The 23,606-nt window shown below is 42.5% G+C and overlaps 1 protein-coding gene across 4 annotated transcripts in view; it reads left to right on the top strand.

The window, feature by feature from the left end:
* LOC137379474 (SLIT-ROBO Rho GTPase-activating protein 1) overlaps window positions 1-23,606 on the top strand; it is a 278,218-nt gene that overhangs the window by 96,623 nt on the left and 157,989 nt on the right. For all 4 annotated transcript variants that reach the window (XM_068050344.1, XM_068050343.1, XM_068050345.1 and 1 more), the window contains exon 3: window positions 20,778-20,940. In XM_068050344.1, coding sequence (XP_067906445.1) covers window positions 20,778-20,940 — 163 coding nt within the window. The remainder of the gene's footprint in view (window positions 1-20,777; window positions 20,941-23,606) is intronic.

Genomic DNA, 23,606 nt, shown 5'->3' with positions numbered 1-23,606 from the left:
CAAGTTGACACTCCAGTGCATTACTGAGGGTGTGCTGCACTATCAGATGAGGCGTTAAACCGAGGCTCCATCTGCTTTCTCAGGTGGACATAAAAGATCCCATGGCACTATTTCAGAGAAGAGCAGGGGAGGTACCCCTGGGGTCCTGGCCAATATTTAGCCCTCAATCAACATCACTTTAAAAAAAAAACTCCACAGATATAAAGCTTCATGATCATTTTGCTGCAGTATTTTCTGAATTACAACAGTAACTATACTTCAAAAGTACTTAATTGGCTGTAAGGTGATTGGATTGTCCTGAGATTGTGAAAGGCGCTATATAAACATAAGTTTTTTCTTTCTGACATGGAATTGAAGAACCCTTTGGCCCATCATGCTTGTGCCATCTCTTTGAAAGAACTATCCGCTTAGTACCACTCCCCTGCTCTGTCCCCATTGTCCTGGAATTTTCTTTTCAAGCATATATCTAATTCCCTTTTGAATGCTACCATAGAATCTGTCTCCACCAACCTTTCAGACCATCCAATTCCAGATCATAACAACATGCTACATCAAAAAAAAACCACCTCCTGACGCCTCTTTCTTTTGCCAATTATCTTAAATCTGTGTCCTCTAGTTCCCAACCCACCAGCTAGTGGAAATAGTTTCTCCTTATTTACTCTATCAAAATCCTTAATCATTTTGAACACTACTACTAAAGCTCACCCCCCCCCCCCCCCCCCCACCGTCCCGAACCTCCTCTGCTCTAAGGAGAACATTCTCCACTTAACTGATGTCTCTCGTCCCTGACCTCTGACTAAACTAGATTCTGTCATAGTCTGTATTAGCCTGCTCTAAAACTGCTGTAAGGAAAAGGCAGTTTGTTTCAGGAGCAGAGTGAACATTGTGTTTTGTGAGCAGTTTTACAGTTGAAGCAGATCGGCTTACGCTCAGCAAATTTGACTTGGGGATTGTAGAATTAACTGACTCCAAAGCATTTTAGCATAACAGAGCAGCTTTCTTGGGCAGCAGCCATCACTGCTGTAGCTTAGATCTGACAGATCCTATTAAATTTCTATTTTGATGAGCTGCTGTTCTTGACCATTAAGAGTGAAACAGTCTTGTTGTTCCCCTGGATTTTAGAAAGATAGTTTAGGCTGTCCTAAATATATATATATATATATATAATAAACTATTAGTCCTACCTAGGACTCCAATATGTGTTGAATTGAAGTTGGTTGGTCGTGGCATGGCACCGGGATAAGAGCGGATACATTCTCATTTGTCATTTTTATAAATGCTGTGGTGATTAGGAGACCGTTCGAAGGTGTGCCAAGATTGCTGATGACAGTGAAATTGGGAAAACTGCAAACGAAAGAAGAAAATATTTGCATTTATAAAGCTTATTCCACAACCTCAAGATGTCCCAAAGCACTGTACACCAATGATCTACACAAATTGTAGTCACTGTTGTAATGTAGGAAATGCGGCAGCCAGTTTACGCACAGCAAGCTCCCAAACAGCAATGTGATAACCAGGTAATCTCTTTTAGTGATGTTGGTTGAGGGATGTATATTGCCAAGAACTGTGGAGAACACCCCTGCCCTTTTTACAAAATAGTGCCAAAGGATCTTATACGCCCACCTGCGAGGGAAAACAGGGCTTGGTTTAACGTCTCGTCTGAAAGAAGGCATCTCCAACAGTGGCTCCTTCACTACTGCACTGGGAGAGTTGGCCTCTGCTCAAGTCCCTGGAGTGGGACTTGAACCTACAACCTCTGACTCCAAGGTAACATTGCTACCAAAATGAGCCTTGGGACATTTTTCTAGGTTACATTTATTCTTTGTTCAACTGAAAGTTTTGCCAAAGTTTTGCGAGCCTTTTTAAAAAAAAAAAAATCTTATTTGCTATAGAAAAGCTGCTTTGAGTAAGAGCTTTTTAAAATGATTTATGGGCTCTCCGTCCTATTTTAAGGGAAATGCATTGTTATACGAGCAAGCGTGTTGAGTAGCTCTTCGAATCAGTCGTACTGTGCAAGTAGGGGGAAGCACTCATCCAGTGAAGTGAAAGTACTATTCGGAAACGTGCTTACGTTGCACATGTTCCTTCTGGGTGCATGTTTGTTACTGTCGGGGGTTCCTGTCACATGAAGCAAAGACTCCTTTCACGTTGCACAAGATTTGTGTCTGTGATTCCCATTACACAAGTGTCAGGAAATTGGCATAAAACCCGCAAAACACAACTATCCAGATTCTCCTGACCCTGCTGCTACTTGGAAACACCCGATGAGAAATAGGACAGTCTTTTCAGCAGCCTTGGGGAAACTGTCCACTAGACTTCTTCTGGTGCTTCCCCCATGACCCGTTGCACAAGACCCGCACATCTGTAGATAATGACAGTAGCACCATCCTTCATAGAATCTTGCAGCATGGAAGGAGGCTGTTTGTCTGTACCAACACTTTGAAGAGACACAGCCCAATATAAAAGCAGCTAAACGGTGGTTAAACTGTTCTATCGCTGATGATTGCGGACTGCTCATCCATGAGGGATGTTCAATAACTTACAATCTGAGGAAAAGGCTTTTTTAAATTCATTTTTGGGATGTTGGCATTGCTGGCAAGAGCAGCATTTATTCCCCATCCCTAATTGCCCATAAGAAGCTGTCTTGAGTGGCTTGCTAGGCCATTTCAGAGGGCAGTTAAGAGTCAACCACATTGCTGTGGGTCTGGAATCACATGTAGGCCAGACTGGGTAAGAACAGTAGATTTCCTTCCCTAAAGGACATTAGTGAACCAGATGGATTTTTTTTTTAATGACAATACAGTAGTTTCCTGGTCACCATTACTGAGACTAACCTTTTAATTCCAGATTTATTTAATTAATTGAATTTAAATTCTCCAGCTGCCATGGTGGGATTTGAACTTGTGTCTCTGGATCATGAGTCCAGGCCTCTGGCCTACTTGCCCACCAACATAACCACTATGCTATACTACCCTTGAAGAGAATGTGGTTTTAAACACTCGTTTAAAAGTTGTGGTTGGCAAATGGGGCTTGCCTTTTCCTCCCACGCTCCCAGACCCTTTGTTCTTAGACCTTCAGGATCATGAAGAGTTCGAGCTAGCAGATGGACTACCTGTATGTTCCAAACTATCATAAGATGCTTCGTGTTTAGTCTTTTGACAGCACTAGTAAAATTCAGCCCCAGCAACAGGACTCCTGCCATCTCTGTAGAATTCTGGCCTTCGTCTCTCTAATCGTCTCCAGATGCAGAGACTGAATTTCTACAAGAGTTTTCACACTTGCTTTACACCTCAGCGTACTGGTTGGCTAGCTATTGTTGGGTGCCTGTTGGATTTTGCACTCTTAGGGGAGCTGTTGATTGGGTTGATTTCTTCACTGTGTCAGTTGACACATTTGATGAGACGAGAGTGTGAGCTGATGCACACTATCTGCTGCTTTGTTAACTTGAATGGTGGTTCTATTGCTAAAACGTTGAACAGTCATTGTATATCTTCTGTTCAATGAGCTGGCCCTGCCAACATCACTGTGATCCAGTTATAGTTGCTGTTCAGAAAGTTTGCTCCATATAATGCCTATCATCCTGCCAGTTTTTGTATTTTACCAAAGGTGGACAACATAGTCCTCTGAAGGTTCAATGTCTATTTGGTTGCCTGCAGTCATGATGCACGTACAGGTGCAAGAGGTTCCAGCTGGGCTCCGTTCCTTTAGTCCTAACCTAGGTAAGGCTTTCTTATTGATCCCTATGCTGCAAGGATAATCCGACTGTCCCAGCTGAGATCAGGTTCAGAGACAGGATGGTGTAAGTGGTGCTGGATGTTAAAGGGGCAACTTTTTCCCTCCTCTCTTTCCTTCACATTCCCTTTCCCTCTTGTTTTTAAATGCTTCCTCTTGGTCAGGTACCATTCAGGTTACCATGGTGAAGTCTGAATTGAAGACAAATTCTAGTTTTTTTTTTTCCCCTCCATTATCTCGGAACGATCATTTTTAGTGTTCTCTTTTCTTAATGCAGTTGAACTCCCTGCAGACCTCAACTTCAGTTGAGATTGTCTCTTTACACGTCCAGTGGATTTTGAAGGAGTTTCTTGTTGCCTCAAGCTTTTTGGTTCTATCTTGGCTTTTCTGTGCAGGCTCTGTGACTCATTCCCTACTGATTTTTTAAAAATGAATTTCTAAATAGTTGCATTATCACGCTCCTAGCCAATTCCACCTCCTCCTGTTATGCCTTCAGGCCAGGTAGATGACGGATGCAATAATGAGTCTGTGGCATCTATCCCTTTATCATGTTACCTAGGAAATTAAGTCATAGTTCTGGTGGGAGCATGAAACTAGTCTCCTCTCATTAGTGATTTGAAAATGGGGAATCTGCCACATACAGTATCGGCTCTGGCACCAAGTGATAAATGTTTCTAATTTTACCTTGCGGGATTGATGATTTCCACTGATACCATAATTACTTTCAAACTCGTCTACAATACATTTCCATAGCCTTGTCAGTTCCTGGCAAGGTGCTGAGTAAACGCGATAGGTGCCAATTTGATGCAGGGTGTATCAAATTGTTATTACAATGAGGAAGTCGGGAATTGGAAAAGGAGCTTTTCCCCTTCAGCTTTCACATGTATTTCAATGTCACTCAGCTGACACTACCTTTCTCCTGCTGCATCAACTTCTGATCTATCAACCTCACAACTTGTGCCACTGTTAAGACCTCAATGAGATCGAGAACATTCCCCCAGACCAATTTGAAGAATTACGTGACAAGATTTCACGTTTTAAGACTTTTACTATAAATAAAAGAAATCTCCATTCACGAAATTGTACTTTTGTAAGTAGCTGATACCCAAATTACAAAGAAAGGTATTTTCTTTACTTATTAAAATACTTGAAAACCTCACATCACACTTGTACGTTACACAGTCCTCTTTGATGGTGAAACCCTTGTGGTTAAAAGTCCAAAGATCCTCCCAGTTGCAATGGGTTAGATTTCCCAGACCTTTCTCAGTCAGTGTCCTCTTCAATCACTTCACCAGGATGTCCGTGAATAAGGCGACTTTCACTTTTCCTGTTGGGCTTTTACTTCTCCGCAAACCTCAGCTTTCAAAACCAGGTTCAAGTCTTCACAGCTTTTTGTTGTATCAGGCTTCTGAGAGCAAATGTTCCCTCTCTGTCTCCTGAGGCTGCCTCCGCTGGTTGTCTTCTTTTCCTACAGCCTGCTCTGAGTCTACCACTGCTTGTCTTTTACACAGCCTGTCTGCCTTCAGAAAATCTGTTAAATTTATCTGGAATCAAATGTCAATAGATTATTGTCCTTTTTAATACGCAAAGTCCAGAAGTCTGGTTTCACGGAGCCACCTGGACCTTCCATTACTCCCAGGTGTTAATAGCTGCCTGGTGTGTTTGCATCCTCAGAATCACTGACTCCTTGTTTACGATCCAGAGGTCTGGGAGGGTGAAACCTCTTGTTCTTCAGGTGTTACCCCTGAAGTCCCTGTCTTTCAAAAGTGGTCTTTGATCTGTGTTCTCTGTTGTCCTGGTAATCATGAATTATGTTTTGTTATTAAGAAAACTGGGTGTTAGGTCAACTGACTTCACGGACTCCATCTTAAACTTTAAAAAAAAATCAGTTTTTAAAGCATAATCATGTTACAAAGTCCAGCATTCATAACACTACTGTCTCCAACTGCCTGTCTGATATCTTTATGAAGACCTGGATCCAGCAAAGCTTCCTCCAACTGAATGCAGATGAAAACCAAAACCATTAAATATTTGTGTTTATCCCACAAACAGCAACGCGTTAATGACCAGATGATTTGTGTCAGTGATGTTATTTGGGAGATAAATATTAGCCAGGACACTGGGGAGAACTCCACTGCTTCTCTTCGATTAGTGCCCTAGGAGCTTCTATGTCCGGCTTTAAATTCTCTTCCCCAAGAGAGGTGAATAACTGGTTAATATTTCCAAGACTAAAATGTTTGGAATTTCATTCTAACCCCCTGAAGGTAATCCAACAAAAATCTAAGCCAACGCTGTCTAGTCCTGACTAGTATTTTGACTTCCATGAGTTTTTGATCACCTAAGTCTCTATATCCAGATTTTCAGTCCTGCTCTTAACCAGACATTAATGATGATTGATTTTAAATATGCTAATTGACATAACTACTTTTGCTGGGAATTGATTCCACTTATTCAGAGGCTGGGATTTCTTTTGATCTCCAGTCTTACTCAAGTCGTTCTCTGTTTTGTATTCATGTTGTTTGCAGAATTATAATTACAGGTTATGTTAAAGAGCCTGCTTTATGTCAAAATTTATGATGTCTGACATGTTAAAAGACTTAAATCATGTTTTAATTAGAGAAAAGAAAGTTGAAAGAAGATGCCATTAATTCTGTGTGCCTTGCCCAAAGTCTTAAATCATCATTGGTTAGATCAACAAGTCCAATGGGTACTGCAGTGCACAGTGAATGAAATTAACAGTGGGGCTTTGCAACAGTCAGTACATTGATAATCAATGAATTTTCGAGATTATATGATTCAGATCATACAACACCACCAACTTGTACTTATACAGCATATTTAACAAAAATAATCCAAAACCAGGAGTCTTAAATGAAAAGTATTCACTAATCAATCCAATAAGGGATTCAGAAGAAACTTCATGATTCAGACAATAATTAGAATGTGGAACTCACAGTCACAAGAGGTGATCACGGTAAATACCACAATTGCACTTAAGGAAAAGTGCAATACCCCCTTGTATTCTAGTCCTCTAGAATACTTTTAGCCTTTTTGATTTTAAAATCTCATGAACAGGTAGAGAAAATGATGATTATGTACCTGGGCACCAAGTCTCTTTTGAACCTCCAATGTTTCTAGAGTCATACAGCACTGAAACAGGCCCTTCGGCCCACCGAGTCTGTGCCAACCAACAACCACCCATTTATACTAATCCTACATTAATCCCATATTCCCTACTACATCCCCACCATTCTCCTACCACCTACTTACACTAGGGGCAATTTACAATGGCCAATTTACCTATCAACCTGCAAGTCTTTGGCTGTGGGAGGAAACAGGAGCACCCGGTGGAAACTCACACGGTCAGAGGGAGAACTTGCAAACTCCGCACCGGCAGTACCCAGAACCGAACCCGGGTCGCTGGAGCTGTGAGGCTGCGGTGCTAACCACTGCGCCACTGTGCCGCCATTTAGAAAATACCCTGTTCTATTATTTTTAGGTCCAAAGTGGATGGCCTCACATTTGCCTACATTGAAATGCAATTTCCACACTTTTGCAAATTCACTTAAGCTATCAATATATCTTTGTAATTTTATGCTTCCATCTACACTTCTTACGGTGCCACCATTCTTTGTGTCATCACACTTGGATATTTGGCTTTCTATTTGAAAATCTGAGTCATTACTGAACACGTATAGTTGAGGACCCAACGCACATCCTTTGGGACGTCACTAGTTGCATTCTACCAATTAGAATACCTACCATTTATCCCTACTCTCTGTCTCCTGCCACTCAGCCAATTTCCTAAGCAACAATTTGCCTTCAATTCCATGAACTTCAACTTGAGGCGACAGCCTCAAATGAGGGGCTTTATCAAATGCCTTCTGGAAGCCTATAAAAAAATAACATCCATAGGCATTTCCGTGTTCACCTCTTTAGTCACCCCTTCATAAAATTCCATCCAGTTTGTCAGGCATGACCTGCCCTTTACAAATCCATGCTGGCGCTCTCTGATCAGCTGAAAATTTTCAAGGTGTTCAGTCACCCTCTTAATTATAGACTCTAGCAATTTCCTGATAAGAGCTTAGGTTAACTGGTCTATACTTTACTGGTTTATCTCTGTCAACTTTCCTAAATTGTGGAGTGACATGCGCAATTTTCCAATCTAAAGGAACAGTTCCTGAAATTGAAAGAACTTTGCAAGATTATAGTTAGTTCTCATCTACTTCCTTTACAACTCTAGGATGGAAACCATCTCATCCTGGGGACTTCACTCTTCAGTGCCATTATTTTTTTCATTACCATTATTTTGCTCCCTGATGCTGATTCAATATTAATATCCTTGGGATGTCTGGTGTGTTAACCTCTTTCTCTCCTACAAATACTGATGCAAAGTAATTATTCAGCACGTCTGCCATTTCCTTATTTTCATTGTCAATATCACTGTTATAAGTTTTCAAGGGGCCCATATTTCTCCTGACTAACCTCTTTTCCCAATAGGTTTTGTAAAAGGTTTTGTTTGTTGATTTTGATATCCCTTGCAAGCCCTTTTTGTAGCTCTTACTATTTGTTTTGTCACCTTTGCTGTTCTTTGTATCTTTGCCATGCACTGGGATCTATGCTTTTTTTGCATTTTTGTATGCCTTTTCCTTTTGTTTTATATCGTCACTTACCTCTTTACTTGTTCATGGCTGTCTGTTTTGACAAGTCAAGCCCTTTCCTCCTAAGGGATATACAAACTTGTTCAGTGTCATGTTAAATTCTTTTTTTTTTTGCCTTACTCATTATCAGATTTTCCCAGTTTACTCTGGACTCTTTCTGTCTCATGGCACTGAGTGAACAGCCTTAATTCCTAAATCTAGAACTCTACTGGCTGTTTCGCATTTCTGTGTCTCCAACACTATGTTGAACCTATCAAGTTACGATCGCTATTAGATAAATGTTCATGCACGTTAGCCTGTTAGCTAATTCTGCTGCATAATTCATTACTAAATCTAATTTGGTATGCCCCCTTGTTGGTTCTAGGACAGATTGAAGAAAACTATCCTGCATCACACAAGAAATTCAGTACCTTTCTGACATATGCTACTCTACTTACCCCAAACTATATGAAAGTTAACCCCTCATTAAAACTATTCCGCCTTTGCTGCGTGCTTGTCTAGTCTCTGTATTTATACAATCTGCCACTTTACAGCTGCCAACAGGGGGCCTACACACAACTCCTCCTACCGTCTTAAATCCTTTTCACTTTCTTAATTCTACTCAAAGACTCCACTGCCTGCTTACCTCTTGTTATATCCTCTCTTACCATTGAAGTGATTTCATCCTTAATCATGAAGGTTACTTCTCGTCCTCTACCAATTTACCCTTATCCTCCTGTAGACCTTATAACTGGTATATTTTGTTCCCAGTTCTGACCATCTTGCAGCCAGGTCTCAGTAATGGCTGCCATATCGTACTCTCCAAGTTGAATATGTATCTGAAATTCTTTCAGTTGGTTCCTTATTCTCTGTGTGTTTGGGCCTCACACACTAACCTGCCTTCTGCTCTAATGTTTTACTCACACATTTCTTATTTCTCTCCTGGTTTTCCCTTTTACCTGTGACTCCTAAAGCACAGTCTCTGACTGTTATTCTACTCTCTTCCCTTTTGTTTGTTTTCGAACTATTATCTATAACTACCTTTTTCACCTGAGCGCTCTCTCCCATAACTACCCCCCCCCCCCCCCCCACCCCACTTACTAGTTTAGAGTTCTTGTGACCTCCCTTTTTATCCTTTCCACACAACACAGCAACAGGTCATTCAGCTCAACTGTCCTCCATCTAATCCTATCGGCATGTCCTTCTGTTCCTTTCTCCCCCTTACATGTCTAGCTTCCCCTTAAATACATCTGTGTTGCTCACATAGATGAAGTAGGTTGGGACAAGGCTCATGTGGCGCATAAACACCAGCATAGACCAGTTGGGCCGAATGGCTTTTTCTGTGCTGTAAAGTCTTATGTAATATGTGTGTAACACAAAAACATCCCAAGATGCTTCACAAATGCTGTTAAAGCAGAAGAGATTAGGAGGGGTGACCGATATCTTGGTCTAAGAGATGGGATTATAGGAGGGTCTGATAGTTTATTTATTTTGAGATACAGCACTGAAACAGGCCCTTCGGCCCACCGAGTCTGTGCCGACCAAGAACCACCCATTTATATTAACCCTACAGTAATCCCATATTCCCTACCACCTATCTACACTAGGGGCAATTTACAATGGCCAATTTACCCATCACCTGCAAGTCTTTGGCGGTGGGAGGAAACCGGAGCACCCGGCAAAAACCCACGCGGTCACCGGGAGAACTTGCAAACTCCGCACAGGCAGTACCCAGAATTGAACCAGGGTCCCTGGAGCTGTGAGGCTGCGGTGCTAACCACTGTGCCGCCCCTAATCTTGGGCAGTACTTGCCTTGGTTTTGAAAAGCTCTCAACCTTATACTCACATTGGTAATGAATGATGGAAAATACAATTTGAAAAAGATATTAGTAATTAACCTTTCACACTCTGCTACCCGCTGGCTTCTTTGTATCTTAATTTGAAAGCCTGGTTTTGAAGTTTCCAGTTATGTTCTGGTGCTTTCCACAAAATGACTTAAGGTGGTTAAATTGGCCTCGACTACTGTAAAAGGTCAGGTGCTTTGATCAGTGCTTTGTAGCACAGTTACTTCAATTAGCGTGAATTAGTGAATAAATATAAAAGTGGCATTTATCCATTAAATTGCAGCCAGGCCTTTTTCACTGATGACTTCAAAAGTTTATTCATGCAAGCAGATATAGAAATCATTCATTCCTTTTTTGGATCCTAAGATTTCCTTTCTTAAAAACTTGCATGACTGTAAGGAAAGGACAGGGAGTGGAGCTAATTGGACAGCTATTTCAAAGAGTCGGTCCAGGCACAATCAGCCAAATGGCTGCCTCCCGTGCTGTTTCATTCTGTGCTTAGAACTAGGATATTTGCCGCATGAGGATCTGTTAACAACTGAAAAGAGAGCATGGATTTGTAGTTCTCTGTGGTGGAGGACTCCAGTCACTTGAGCAATTGAATAGTCAGCATGGATTTGAAACGGGAAAATCTTGCTTGATCAACCTTATTGAATTTTGTGAGGAGGTGACAGAGAGAGTAGACATAATTTATCTGGATTTTCAAAAGACCTTCGATAAGGTGCCCCATAATAGACTAATGAATAAGGTCAGAGAATGCAGAGCCAGGGAGACAAGTGGCAGAATGGATTGCTAGCTGGGTTGAAGACAAAGCAGAGTTTAGAAGTAAAGGGCAGTTATTCAGAGTGGCAGAAGGTGGGAAGTGGGGCTTTACAAGGATCAGTGCTGGGACCACTACTGTTCACAATTTACATTAACAATTTGGACTTTGGGATCAAAAACATAATTTCTAAATCTGCGGATGACACCAAACTGGGGGGAGGGTGCTGGATGGTCAATACTGAGGAGTACTGCAACAAATTGCAGGAGGATGTTAATAAACTTGTAGAATGAGCAAATAATTGGCAAATGAAGTTCAACATAGATAAATATGAGGGTAGTATTTTTTGGCAGGAAGAATAGGGAAGTTACTTATTACTTGGAAGGTGCAAGACTAGATAGGATAGAAAAATAAAGGGATCTTGTGGAGTACAATACACCAATCACTAAAGGTTGCATCACAGGTTAGCAAGGCCATGAAAAAAAGCAAACCAAATACTAAGCTTTATTTCCAGAGGGGTAGAGTTGAAAAGTAGGGAGGTTATGCTGAACTTGTCTGGAAACTTGGTTAGACCACACTAAGAGTACTGCATGCAGTTCTGGTCACCATATTGTAGAAAGGATATAGAGACACTAGAGAGGGTGCAGAGAAGATTTACAAGGATGATACCAGAAATGTGTGGGTATACATATCAGGAAAGAATTGACAGGCTTGGGTCTCTTTTCTCTTGGAAAAAGAAAGCTGAGGGGTGAGTTAATAGAGGTCTTTAAAAGTATGAAAGCTTTTGACAGAATGGATACAGAGAATGTTTCCACTTGTGGGGAAGAGCATAACTAGAGATCATCAATTTAAGATAGTCACCAAGAAATCCAATAGGGAATTCAGAAGAAACTTCTTTACCCAAAGAGTGATGAGAATGTGGAACTCACTACCACAGGGAGTGGTTGAAGTGAATAGTTTGGTTGGTATCCTTCCAACTATGAAAGATGATGACAAGTAACAAACCATCCATTTATGTGAGGTATCTTCTCTCGGTGCAGCTTTGCTGATGGTTGTGAAGGCCAGTCCTTGAGAGGCAGGTTCTGCCACAAGTGCTGCTTGTGAAGTTGCCAAGTGACGCTGTGAGTTGTTGTTTTTGACTGGCGCCTGTTGCCAAGCTTCTGTAGCCACTGGTCTATTTTAATTTAATTTAGAGAAACAGCACTGAAACAGGCCCTTCGGCCCACCAAGTCTGTGCCGACCAACAACCACCCATTTATACTAACCCTACACTAGCCCCATATTCTCTACCACATCCCCACTATTCTCCTACCTGCACTAGGGCCAATTGACCTATCAACCTGCAAGTCTTTTGGAGGTGGGAGGAAACCGGAGTACCCGGCGGAAACCCAGGCAGACACAGGGAGGACTTGCAAACTCCGCACGGGCAGTACCCAGAATCGAACCCGGGTTGCTGGAGCTGTGAGGCTGCGGTGCTAACTACTGTGCCACTGTGCTGCCCATAACCATCGTGGTAGTGCACACCAGTCCACAGGATATATCGCCATTTCCCTCTTTCACCAGCTAGTGACTCCCAGATGCAATAGTCGACATTTAGGGCCTTTATGTCACACTTGCAAGCATCCTTGAAGCGGAGTTTTGGACGCCCCACTGGTCATCTGGCCCTGGCGACCTCACCATACAGAGGATCCTTGGGTATACGACAGTCTTCCATCCTGTGGACATGTCCGATCCACCGAAGCCGCCTCTGTTTGATCAGTGCCAACACACTTGGCAGCTCTGCCTTTGAGAGGACTCTCACGTTTGTGATATTTGTCCTTCCAGGATATACCCATAATGTGCCGCAGACAGCGAAGATGGAGATTATTGAGCTGCTTTTCCTGGTACCTGTGAGTCACCCACATTTCACAGCCATACAGCAAAGTGCTGAGAATACAGGCCTTATAAACCGTGAGCTTGGTCCTAAGGGTCAGCTTGGTATTATCACGTGTTTCCCGAGTTGGTCAAAGGTGGTAGCTGCTTTCCCTATGCATGTATTGAACTCTGTGTCAAGAGACAGATTGTCTGCCACCATGGACCCGAGGTAGCAGAATTTGTTAACCACTTCCAGTGAGATATAATTTACTGTGATCAGAGGCAGAGATGTAACACCTTGTCCCATGACCACGGTTTTCTTGACGCTTATAGTCAAGGAGAACAAATTATAGGCATGGGAGAGACAGTCCATGATTCTTTGTAGCTGAGATTCCATGTGAGCAATTAGCGCAGCATCATCAGCGTAGAGGAATTCTCTGATTGGGACGCAATGTGTTTTTGTCTTTGATTTCACCCTTGATAGATTGTGGAGCTTGCCGTCTGACCTAGTGTGCAAGTAGACTCCTTCCATATCTGCAGGGAAGGCAAAGGTCAGGAGCATGGAGAAGAAGATACGAAACAGAGTGGGGACTGGGACACAACCCTGTTTCACTCCATTCTTCACTCCAAAACTGTTGGAAGCCATTAAACTGTGCAGTGCATGTTGTCATGGAAGGAGCAGATGAGACTGAGGAGCTTCAGCGGACAGCCAATCTTTCCCAAAATCTTGTAGCGCCCTGCTCTGCTGACAGTGTTGAATGCCTTAGTGAGAACTATGAAAGTAAGAGTAGTTGAAGTGAATAGTATTTAAGGGAAGCCAGATAAGCTTATGAGAGAGAAGGGAATGGAGGGTTACAATGATGGATTTAGATGAGGAAAGATGGGAGGAGGCTCGAGTGGAGCATAAACACCGGCAAGGATTGGTTGGGCTGAATGGTCTGTTTCTGTGTCGAATATCTGATGATGTCCCAAGATTTGCTCGACCCCCACCTCCGATTGGCCTGGTGCTCAGTACAATTGGCACTTCAGTCAATGAAAAACTGGCACTATTGGTTAAGCAGACAAAAAAACAAGTAATTCATCCACATTTGTTCAACGTTCGCTGACAAATAAGGGTGGCACATTGGCTTGTTCCCAGACTGGCTGGGTAATTTCCTCGCTCAATTGTACCCATTCTACTTACAAGAATAACTGAATTATTAACACACTTTAAAAAAAAAAGTCAAATTGTCCAAACATTCAAATTGTGATTAACACAGAAAAATGGGAATTTAACTTTTATATTAAAAAATGAATTATCAGGTATGAGCATACTCTGACTCTATGAATGATGCCCTGAGTTTTTCACTTGTAGAAAGCAGCTCTATACTGCCTTTAAATGCAAGATAAAGTTTATAATCACTAGTCTCTTTTGCAAAATCTTTGATTTTTTTTTTAGCTCTGAGATTTTGACTTGTGAAACTCCTTGAAACAAAGTTCCTTTGTCCAAAGACCAACCTGAATGTTTAAAACCATAAACATTTCTATCTAATGTATCTTAAATGGGTCTTCCCAGCGACTGATCAGACAATGTAAATATTTATCGTATGGAATGGGCCTGGCCTAAGCAATCTAATCTGTTGGAAAGTGCCCAATCCGATCGGGGAGCCTCTCTAAATGTATCTGGAAAAGCTTGAAATTCTAATTCTTCAATGAAGAACCATCCTTTCAGCCTCTGATTGGAGAAGGAATTGAAGGGTGTGATAAAGATGGCCTCAATTAAATAATTTTCAACACCGATTCAAAAGATTGGGGAAAGATTCTTGGGTCCTGTTAGACACCTCAATGTTCTGGAGCTCAAGATTAAAGCAGCAATCAGAGACTGTTAAAGGAATGCACCAAAAAGACCAACCCATTGCAAAAGCACATCAAATCAGTAGATTGTGAGAAAGCATCTGGGTTCTTCTGGGCTGATGGTATCCTCCTGACAAGACTGTCAACACTCTGGTCACTTTCTACATTTCACAATCCGTTGGCACCAAAGTTAGTCCAAACCTATCCAGCGGTACTAGTCAACTAATTTGCAGCTGAGATGATTGGTATCATCAGTCCATCTGTTAGGTCTGCCTAGCTCAGTTGCATTTCTTGCGCTGGTCTCCACCATAGTGAACCGATAGGCAGAGTTTAAGGATTTTTTCCCCCTTATTATAGGGACCATAATCTTTCATTTTAGTCAAATAGGATAAAAAGTTGATGCTCAAATTTACAGCACTCCATTGTCCTAGGATGTAAATACACCAAGAGGTAGTTTTCAGCGAATAAACAGGAATAAACACTTAACACTAACCCCTTTCTCAGATGGTTTATTACTAATAGGCCAGAAGATGTGTATTAAAACTAGACAAGCCAGAATGTGGAATGTTATGGCTCACCAACTTCCAGCAAAGAGGAGTCTTTTGATTCGCCCCAGGTTTCATAAGCCAGGGCAGCTCCCATGCAGAATACCGGGCAACTGTTTCTTCAGACCCACACCCCAAGGGAAGAGGAGGGATAGCAATTTGATTGACATGTCTACTGCCAAATCACAGAATGAGGAGGAAATCTGTGAGTAAAGAGAGATTAGGAGAAACAAGACATGTAGACAAGCAGTAATGTTTTGAATAGGAGGCTGGGAAGTGCAGGCCTGAACCTGGAGCTAGAAATACAGCAACCATTTGTATTTATAATAGCACCTTTAAAATAGTAATACGTCCCATAGGGCTTCATCGGAGTGTTATCAACCAATCACTTCAGTAGTAAGAATAGAAAAGCAGAATTTTTTTTTCAAAATGTTGATGTTCATAGAGACTTGAGTGTACTTGTGCAAGGAATACAGAAAGTTAGCTTGCAGGTACAGCCTATAGGAAAGCAAATGGCATGTTGGCCTTTATTGCAAGGGGATTGGAGTATAAGAATAAGGAAGTCTTGCCACAATTGTACAGAGCTTTGATGAGATCACGCTTGGAATACTGTGTGCAATTTTGGTCTCCATATCTAAGGAAGGATATACTTACATTGGAGGCCGAACAGTGAAGGTTCACCAGTTTGGTTCCTGGGATAGAGGGTTGTCCTACAATGAAAGGCTTAGTAAATTGGGCCTATGTTCTCAGGACTTTAGAAGAATGAGAGGTGATCTCATTAAAACATATACAAGCTTCTGAAGGAGTTTAACAAGGTAGACACTGAAGTTGTTTCCTCTGGCTGGGGAATCTAGAACATGGGGGTACAGCCTCAGGATATGGGGTCGATCATTTAGGTCTAAGATGTGGAGAAATTTCTTCACGCAAAGGGTTGTGAATCTTTGGAATTTTCTACCTCTGGAGGGTTGTGGATGCTCCATCATCGAATACATGCAAGGCTGAGATATTATTTTTGGTCTCTCAGGGAATCGAGGGATATGGAGCAGGCAAGAAAGTTGAGTTGGGGCTGAAGATCAGCCATGATGGTATTGAATGGTGGAGCAGGCTTAAGGGGCCGTATGGTCTGCTCCTGCTCCTATTTCTTATGTTCTCTTTTACATTTGATACTGAGCTACATTAGGAGATATTCGGGCAGGTGACCAAAAATGCAAACAATAGCACAGATCCTGGCGAATGGGAAAGATACAAAGAGCAGCAAAGGATGACCAAGCAGATAGTAAGAGCTACAAAAAGGGAATATGAGAAGAAACTTACAAGGGATATCAAAATCAACACAAAATCTTTACAATTATATTAAGAAAAAGAGATTGGTCAGAAGCAATGTGGACCCCTTGAAACTGATAACTGTGATACTGTCCATGGAAATAAAGGAAATGGCAAACATGCTGAATGATTATTTTGCATCAGTATTTACAGTGGAGGAAGAGGTCAGTGTGCCAGACATCCCAAGGAAACTATTATTGAATCAGAGGCAGCGACTCAACAAACTTTAACGTAAGCAAGATAACAGAAATGGAGATATTAATGGCACGAAAGAGCAGCCAATTCTCTGAACCAAACAGTTTCCTTTCCAGGGTTTTAAAGGAAGTATGTGAGAACATTGCAGATGCCCTAACTATAATCTTCCAAAGTTCTCTCAATTTGGGAGCTGTGCCTTTAGGTCAGAAAATTAAGGAAGGTGATTGGTTTCCCTCTATCAATTATGGACCAGTCAGCCTAACATCTGCTGTCGGGAAATTGCTAGAGTCTTTCATTAAGGATAGGGTGACCTTGAAACTTTTCAGCTGATCAGAGAGAACAGCATGGATGTGTAAAGGGTAGGTCATGCCTGACACATCTGACTGAATTGTTTGAAGAGACTATAGTCGTGGACACAGGAATGTCTCTGGATGCTATTTTATATGGACTTCGAGAAGGCATTTGATAAAGTCCCTCAACATGCTGTTGCCTAAAGTTGGAATGTATAGCAAATTATTGTAACATACAGGGTAGATAGACTCCCAAACCAATGGAAATAGTTTCTTTCTAGGACTAGGGGTCATAATCAAAACTTTAGAGCCAGGCCTTTCAGGAATGAAATTAGGAAACACTTCTTCATGCAAAGGGTGGAAGAAGCTTGGAACTCTCTTCCACAGCTGGTAATTAATGCTAGATCAATTGTTGATTTTAAAACTGAGATTGATAGATTTTTGTTAGCCAGAGGTATTAAGGGATATGTGGCAAAGGGAAGTAAACGGAGTCGGGTCATAGATCAGCCATTTAATGGTGGGATGGGCTGCTCCTGTTACTATGTTCCATTGACCAAAAGCTTGGTCAAAGAGATCAATTTAAGGAGCATCTTAAAAGAGGAAAGGGAAGTAGAGAGGCAGAGAAGTTTAGGGAGGGAATTCCAGAGGTTAGGGCCTTGGCAGCTGAAGGCATGGCTGCCAGTGTTGGAGCGATTAAAATCAGGGATGTGCAGTTGGCCAGAATTGTGGGAGCACAGATACCTCGGCAGTTTGTAGTGCTGGAAGAGGTTACAGGTAGGGAAAAGCAAGGCCTTGAAGGTAGAAGTCGTCTCGAAAGAACGGTAATGCCAGAAGCAAGCTAGTTTGTCAAGGTGCAAGTGAAAATTGAGTGAAGCAAGTTTTGTCGACAAGTTTTACTTAGAATCACAGCACGGAATGAGGCCATTCAGCTCATCGGGCCTGTGCTGGCTCTGTGAAAGGACTGTCCAATTTAGTTCCATGACAACTTTAACTTCATAACCCTGCATGTTAGTCCTCTTCAAGTACATGTCCAATTGCCCTTTGAGAGTTCCTATGGAGTTAGGCTCCACCTTCCTTTCAGGTGGTACCTTCCAGATCTTAACAACCCTCTGTGTGAAGAAATTTCTTTTTATTTTTATTTTATTTATTTAGAGATACAGCACTGAAGCAGGCCCTTCGGCCCACCGAGTCTGTGCCGACCATCGACCACCCATTTTATACTAATCCTACATTAATCCCATATTCCCTACCACATCCCCACCATTCTCCTACCACCTACCTACACTAGCGGCAATTTATAATGGCCAATTTACCTATCAACCTGCAAGTCTTTGGCTGTGGGAAACCCACGCAGTCACAGGGAAAACTTGCAAACTCCACACAGGCAGTACCCAGAATTGTGAGGCTGCAGTGCTAACCACAGTGCCACCCCAAATTCTCCTAATTTTTCCTCTAGTTCTTTTGCCTTTTATTTTAAATCAATTACCTCTGGTTACCATCCCACTCGCTGGAGGAAATGCTTTCTCCCTTCTTGCTCTATCAAAACCCTTCATAATTTTGAAAAGCTCCTTTTAAGCCTTCCCTGCTCCAAGAATAATCCTGGCTTCTCCAGACTCTGCATATAATTAAAGTCCTTTATTCCTTTTACTTCATCAATCAGATTAGTCAGACACAATTTGCCTTTAAGAAATCTATGCCATTTATTCCTGCTCACATGATACCATTGAATGCATCAAAAAAAGGTTTGTTTTTTTCCAATGACTAGAGTAAATAAAAGCAGTAATTATGCAAGCAATAATAAAATTATGGGTTGAATTTAGTGGAGCTGGCTGAACTCCCGACACTGGGCCAAAAAGACAAGGGGAACCCTGCCTCAGCACTTTGAAGTCCCTCGGGCACAATTTAATGGCGCTCGGGCAATTAACTGCTCGGTGCCGTGGATTCCATCCCATGAAGGATGGGGATCCCGCCTCCCAGAGCTGCCAGCCAGTCAGAGGGCCAGCAGCTCAGTAGTATCAATAACACCACTGGGGGGAGTTGCCACTACCGGTACTACACCAGGCCTGGGACCAGGCCCATCGCTGGAGTGTGGTGGGGTTGGCCTTGGCGAGGGGTGAGTGGGGGAGGGTGGTCATTGAGGGCACGTGGAGGTGGAATGTTCATGGAGCCGCAGCCTTTGCTGCCAGGAACCCTCTGTGGGCCAGATCGCCCATGGAGGAGGCCTATCCCCTCCAAGCCCACAGGGAGCTTGCCTTGTTATGGGCAGCCTCCCCACCTGGCAGAGGCCCTCCCCGACCCGCTCCACTGCTGGTGTAATTCCAGCGGCACGGGGAAGAGGCCCTTAAGCAGCCATTAATTGTTAAATTCCTCGAGCAAAATTACCTTTGAGATTTTCATAGCTGGGCTGTTCTTTAAGAGCCCTCAGCCACTGGTCAAAAGCCAGCTTCTTGCTTCTCTCAAACTCCAAGTAATTTTGATTAGCTTGCTTCTTGAGGGTTCTAAACTTTTAAAAGCAACAGTTTAAAATTCAAGTTTCACATGACAAAATTAATATGCCTCGTTCTTGGCAGGTGGGATTTTCAGCACAAGCCAATGAAGTACTTTAAGTGTAGATACTGCTGTAATGTTAGAAATGCGGCAGCCAATTTGTGCATCTGAGAGGACAGACGGGACTTCTGTTCAGTGTCTTCTTTCAAAGACGCCACCTCCGACAGTGTAGCACTCCCTCGGCCCTACCACTGAGCTACGGCTAACACTCCTTAGGCATTCCTTTAAACCCCTTGGGCACCTTCCAAACCCATATAACTTCAATGAGATGTTGAAGTGTTGTCTTTATGTTGAACAATATTCATGAAACGGAAAATTGCATCATTCTCACAAAAAACCCACATTTAGCCTATATATAGGGCATTGTCTTTGTATTTAATAAAAATTGAAATCCAAACAGGGAAAATTAAATTAAGCTGAAAAGATTTGCAAATGATGCTTCTCGAATGTCCTCACTGACTTGCATCGGCTCCCGATCCCCAAAGTGCTGTAATTTATAATTCTTATCCATGTGTTCAAAGTTCTTCATGGCCTCCCCTTTCCTTATTTCTGTAACCTCCTCCACTTCTACAATCCCATTACACTGAACTCTCCATTTCTCTGACCCTATCTTTTTGTGCATTGACCTCTCTTCTCACCACACCTTTGGCAGCCATGCCTTCAGCCATCTAGGTCCCACACTCTGGAATTCCTTCCTTAAACCGCTGTGCCTCTCCGTCTCATTTTCCTCCTTTTTAAGACTCGCCTTAAAACCCAATTCTTTGACCTGGGTGTTGCTCGCTGCTCCAAATATCTCCTTCTCTGGCTCGACATACATCTTTGGCTGAATAGGCCTCTGTGGAGCATTTTTCCATATTAAAGGCACTATATAAATGCAAGATTTTATTGAATCTGAACTGCTCCCAAATGAGCCCATTTAAATTTGGTCCTTTGTCAAAAATATTTGCATTTCCCAAAATGTGTCTCATGGATGGAACTTAATAGCTACAAATTATGATGCACAATATCCGAATGCATATTACAATGATTTTGCTACTGCAGGGAAAGTTTTTAGTGCTTTTTGGATTCCTAACTAGGTAAGTTAGATGTCTTAATTACCAAATATCTAGTGTAGAAACAAGACTATTTATATATACACACTGTAGTGTGAATATTAATAAAATGTGGAGATATTGTTTCGTGATATTTTTCTGTGTATTGCTTTTCTCTATTAGGAAGGACCAGAATCTTCTGTCCCCAGTAAACTGCTGGTATTTACTGTTGAACCAGGTCAGGAGAGAAAGCAAAGATCATGCGACTTTGAGTGACATCTATCTGAACAATGTTATCATGCGTTTCATGCAAATCAGTGAGGACTCGACGAGACTCTTCAAAAAGGTAACACTAAATTTATATTGCATACTTTGATGATTCAGCCAAAGTTTCCAAATATTAACCCTTTCACAATTAGTAATGAAAAAGAGCAAATTTGCAAAAGTAACGGGTGAGATGAGGAGAATTCCTTATTTTTTTTGCCAGGCAGGTTAGTATGACCTGGAATGCACTGCCTGAAAAGGTGGTGGAAGCAGGTTCAGTAATAACTTTCAAAAGGGAATTGGATAAACATTTGAAGGGGAGAAACTTTGCAGGGTTATGGGGAAAGAGCAGGGGAGTGAGATTAAGTGGATTGCTCTTTCAAAGAGCTAGCACAGGCATGATGGGCCAAATGATCTCCTTCTGTGCTGTAAGATTCTATGATTCTACCAAGTCTGAGAAATGTTAGAGGCGGAATATTTCCCACCTTGAGAAGTTCACTGCCTGAGCTCAACCTCAAAAGAGCATCTCCATCTGCCCCAGTGTAACATGGTGCGTAGTTTGCTTTGGAGCACCTTAATGAGCGTGGGGAACAATCCTGCTTCATCCTCTTGGAGATACTATCAATTTGTAGGTGGGCTGGTTGCTTCCTCCGAGAGTGGGTTGTGTAGGATGCATGTTGAAACAAGTCTGTGGGGAGAAAGTGAGTCGATGGGTCAAATGATTCTCCTGTGAAACGCTTAACCCAGTAGTGTGGACTGGCTTCAAAGCCAGTTGGGAAAACTGAGTGGTCATCATGCTGATTCAACCAGATACTAGTATTCATGGTCCTGCCCACATAGTGAAACTTTTTTCAAACAGTTTCTTCAAAGAAATGCTGTCTTTTATTGTTCCTATAAGGCCAATCCTTGTATTCTCTGTCAAAAGTCAAACAGTACGAATTTGCATGACCTCTTGTTAGCCACAAAATCTAACAATTGTGTTTGAAAGTTATATTAAAATACATTTGATTGTAATGAAGTTTGAGGCAAGGGCTGGAATTTTATGCCCCCCACCCCCCCCAAGAACGGGCTAGTGGCGGGCCAAGTCGTAAAATGGGGTGGGGGGGATCCCTTTCCCAACCCGCTCTTGCCTCCGCCGCCATTTTATGCAGGGCGGTGGCGGCAAGAAATGGTCCACCCACCCCAGGCCAATCAGGGCCCTTAATGGCCACCTAAGGGCCTCTGCCTGCCGCCACGGGTATTTTGCCCTTGGCTGGTTGGGCAGCCCAGGCCTGAGAAAAGTAGATGGCCTTCTGACGGCCTTGGGGAAGGGGGGGGCACCCTCCAGATCGGGCACCCTGTGCCCTACAGAGGGTCACCCCCAATGCAGAACACACCCCCCCCCCCCACCCCCACAATTGACCCTGTTCCCTCCCCCCGCTACCCTCCCCACCCCGGCTTGCTGGGGCCTGACCGATCACCCCCGGTGAGTCCCTACAAACTTAACTGTTTTCTGGGATAGTCCTCCTTCTTCATCTTGACGTTGGTTTGCAGTCCCAGCAGTGGCCACCACTCACGGTGGCACTGCTGGGACGAAGAGCTGCCAGCCCGCTGATTGGCCGGCAACTTCACTAGGCAGGACTTCCTTCCTCAATGAGGTGGAAGTCCCGCCTCTGACCAGTTAAGGGCCTGGGGACTGTAAAATCCGGTCTACATCCCCAGGCCCAGCGGAGGCGGGATCACCACCGACTTTTCGGTCGGTGGATGGCTCTCGTCTGGCAAGCGTAAATTTCCAGTCAATATTTCAAAAGTAAGTGACAGCACATTTGAAATACAATTTAGTTAGGAAAATGCATTTGTATTTTTGAAACTGGATTGGAATTTTTCAACCTAAAGCAAAAATCTTGTTTTTGTTAAAATTGGGTGTGGTTTAAAGAAAGTGTGTGTTTTGTATGCAGGTTTTGCAGGATACTGCCTCGAGAGTACAGTTTTGGAGTGTAGTTACACAACTGTTTCCCCTCCTGCAATCAGAGGGGTGCATTTTTGTCTTGTTAAATAGTATAGCAAACAAGGAGAGACCTAGTCATTCCACTTACTGTTGTGACACTGGCTAATTTCATGGCTGTTATGTTGTAAAACCATTAACTGAAAGCTTTTCATGAAGATTGCCTATAAATAGATACCATATCGCCCATGTTTGGAATTAAATTCATTTCAGTGATGTTGATTTTTCACAGATCGAAAGATCTACCCCTTTCTCTGTGAGGCACTGTCCTATTTCATTATTTTCTGCAGGAAGCCAGGAAATTAAATAGCAGGGTCCTACAGTGTGAAACCTAATAATAGCATAAGTGATGACAGTGAATGACGGAATTAAACATGCCACTGTTTCAATCATGAAATACAGTTCATGCGCTTTAGTGATATTTAACATTCTAGATGTTTTGTTGCTGGTAACTGTGGTATGTGATTGTTGTTAATCCTCTGCCAGTGAACCAGCCACCTCTTTAACGATTCCTACAGGCATACACCATTGCTAATGTGATCTGGCTTAAGATAAAAGTCAACACATTCAGTTCACAAAGGCACAGTAGCTTTTAATTCTGTATCTATGTCTCTGCATCCTTGAGAATAATAATATCCTGATTTGGCTTAATGTTGTCTTCCCAAACCACCTGTTGTTTCGAGTTGGTGGATGACGTTACTTCAACTTTGGTTCAAATTTGCCAGTGAAATAGGATGCAGCCTGTAGATACCTGCTAATATGCT

This window comes from Heterodontus francisci, chromosome 18 (genome assembly GCF_036365525.1).
Source record: "Heterodontus francisci isolate sHetFra1 chromosome 18, sHetFra1.hap1, whole genome shotgun sequence".
Classification (NCBI taxonomy): domain Eukaryota; kingdom Metazoa; phylum Chordata; class Chondrichthyes; order Heterodontiformes; family Heterodontidae; genus Heterodontus; species Heterodontus francisci.
This window is presented reverse-complemented; position numbering and strand designations above follow the sequence as displayed.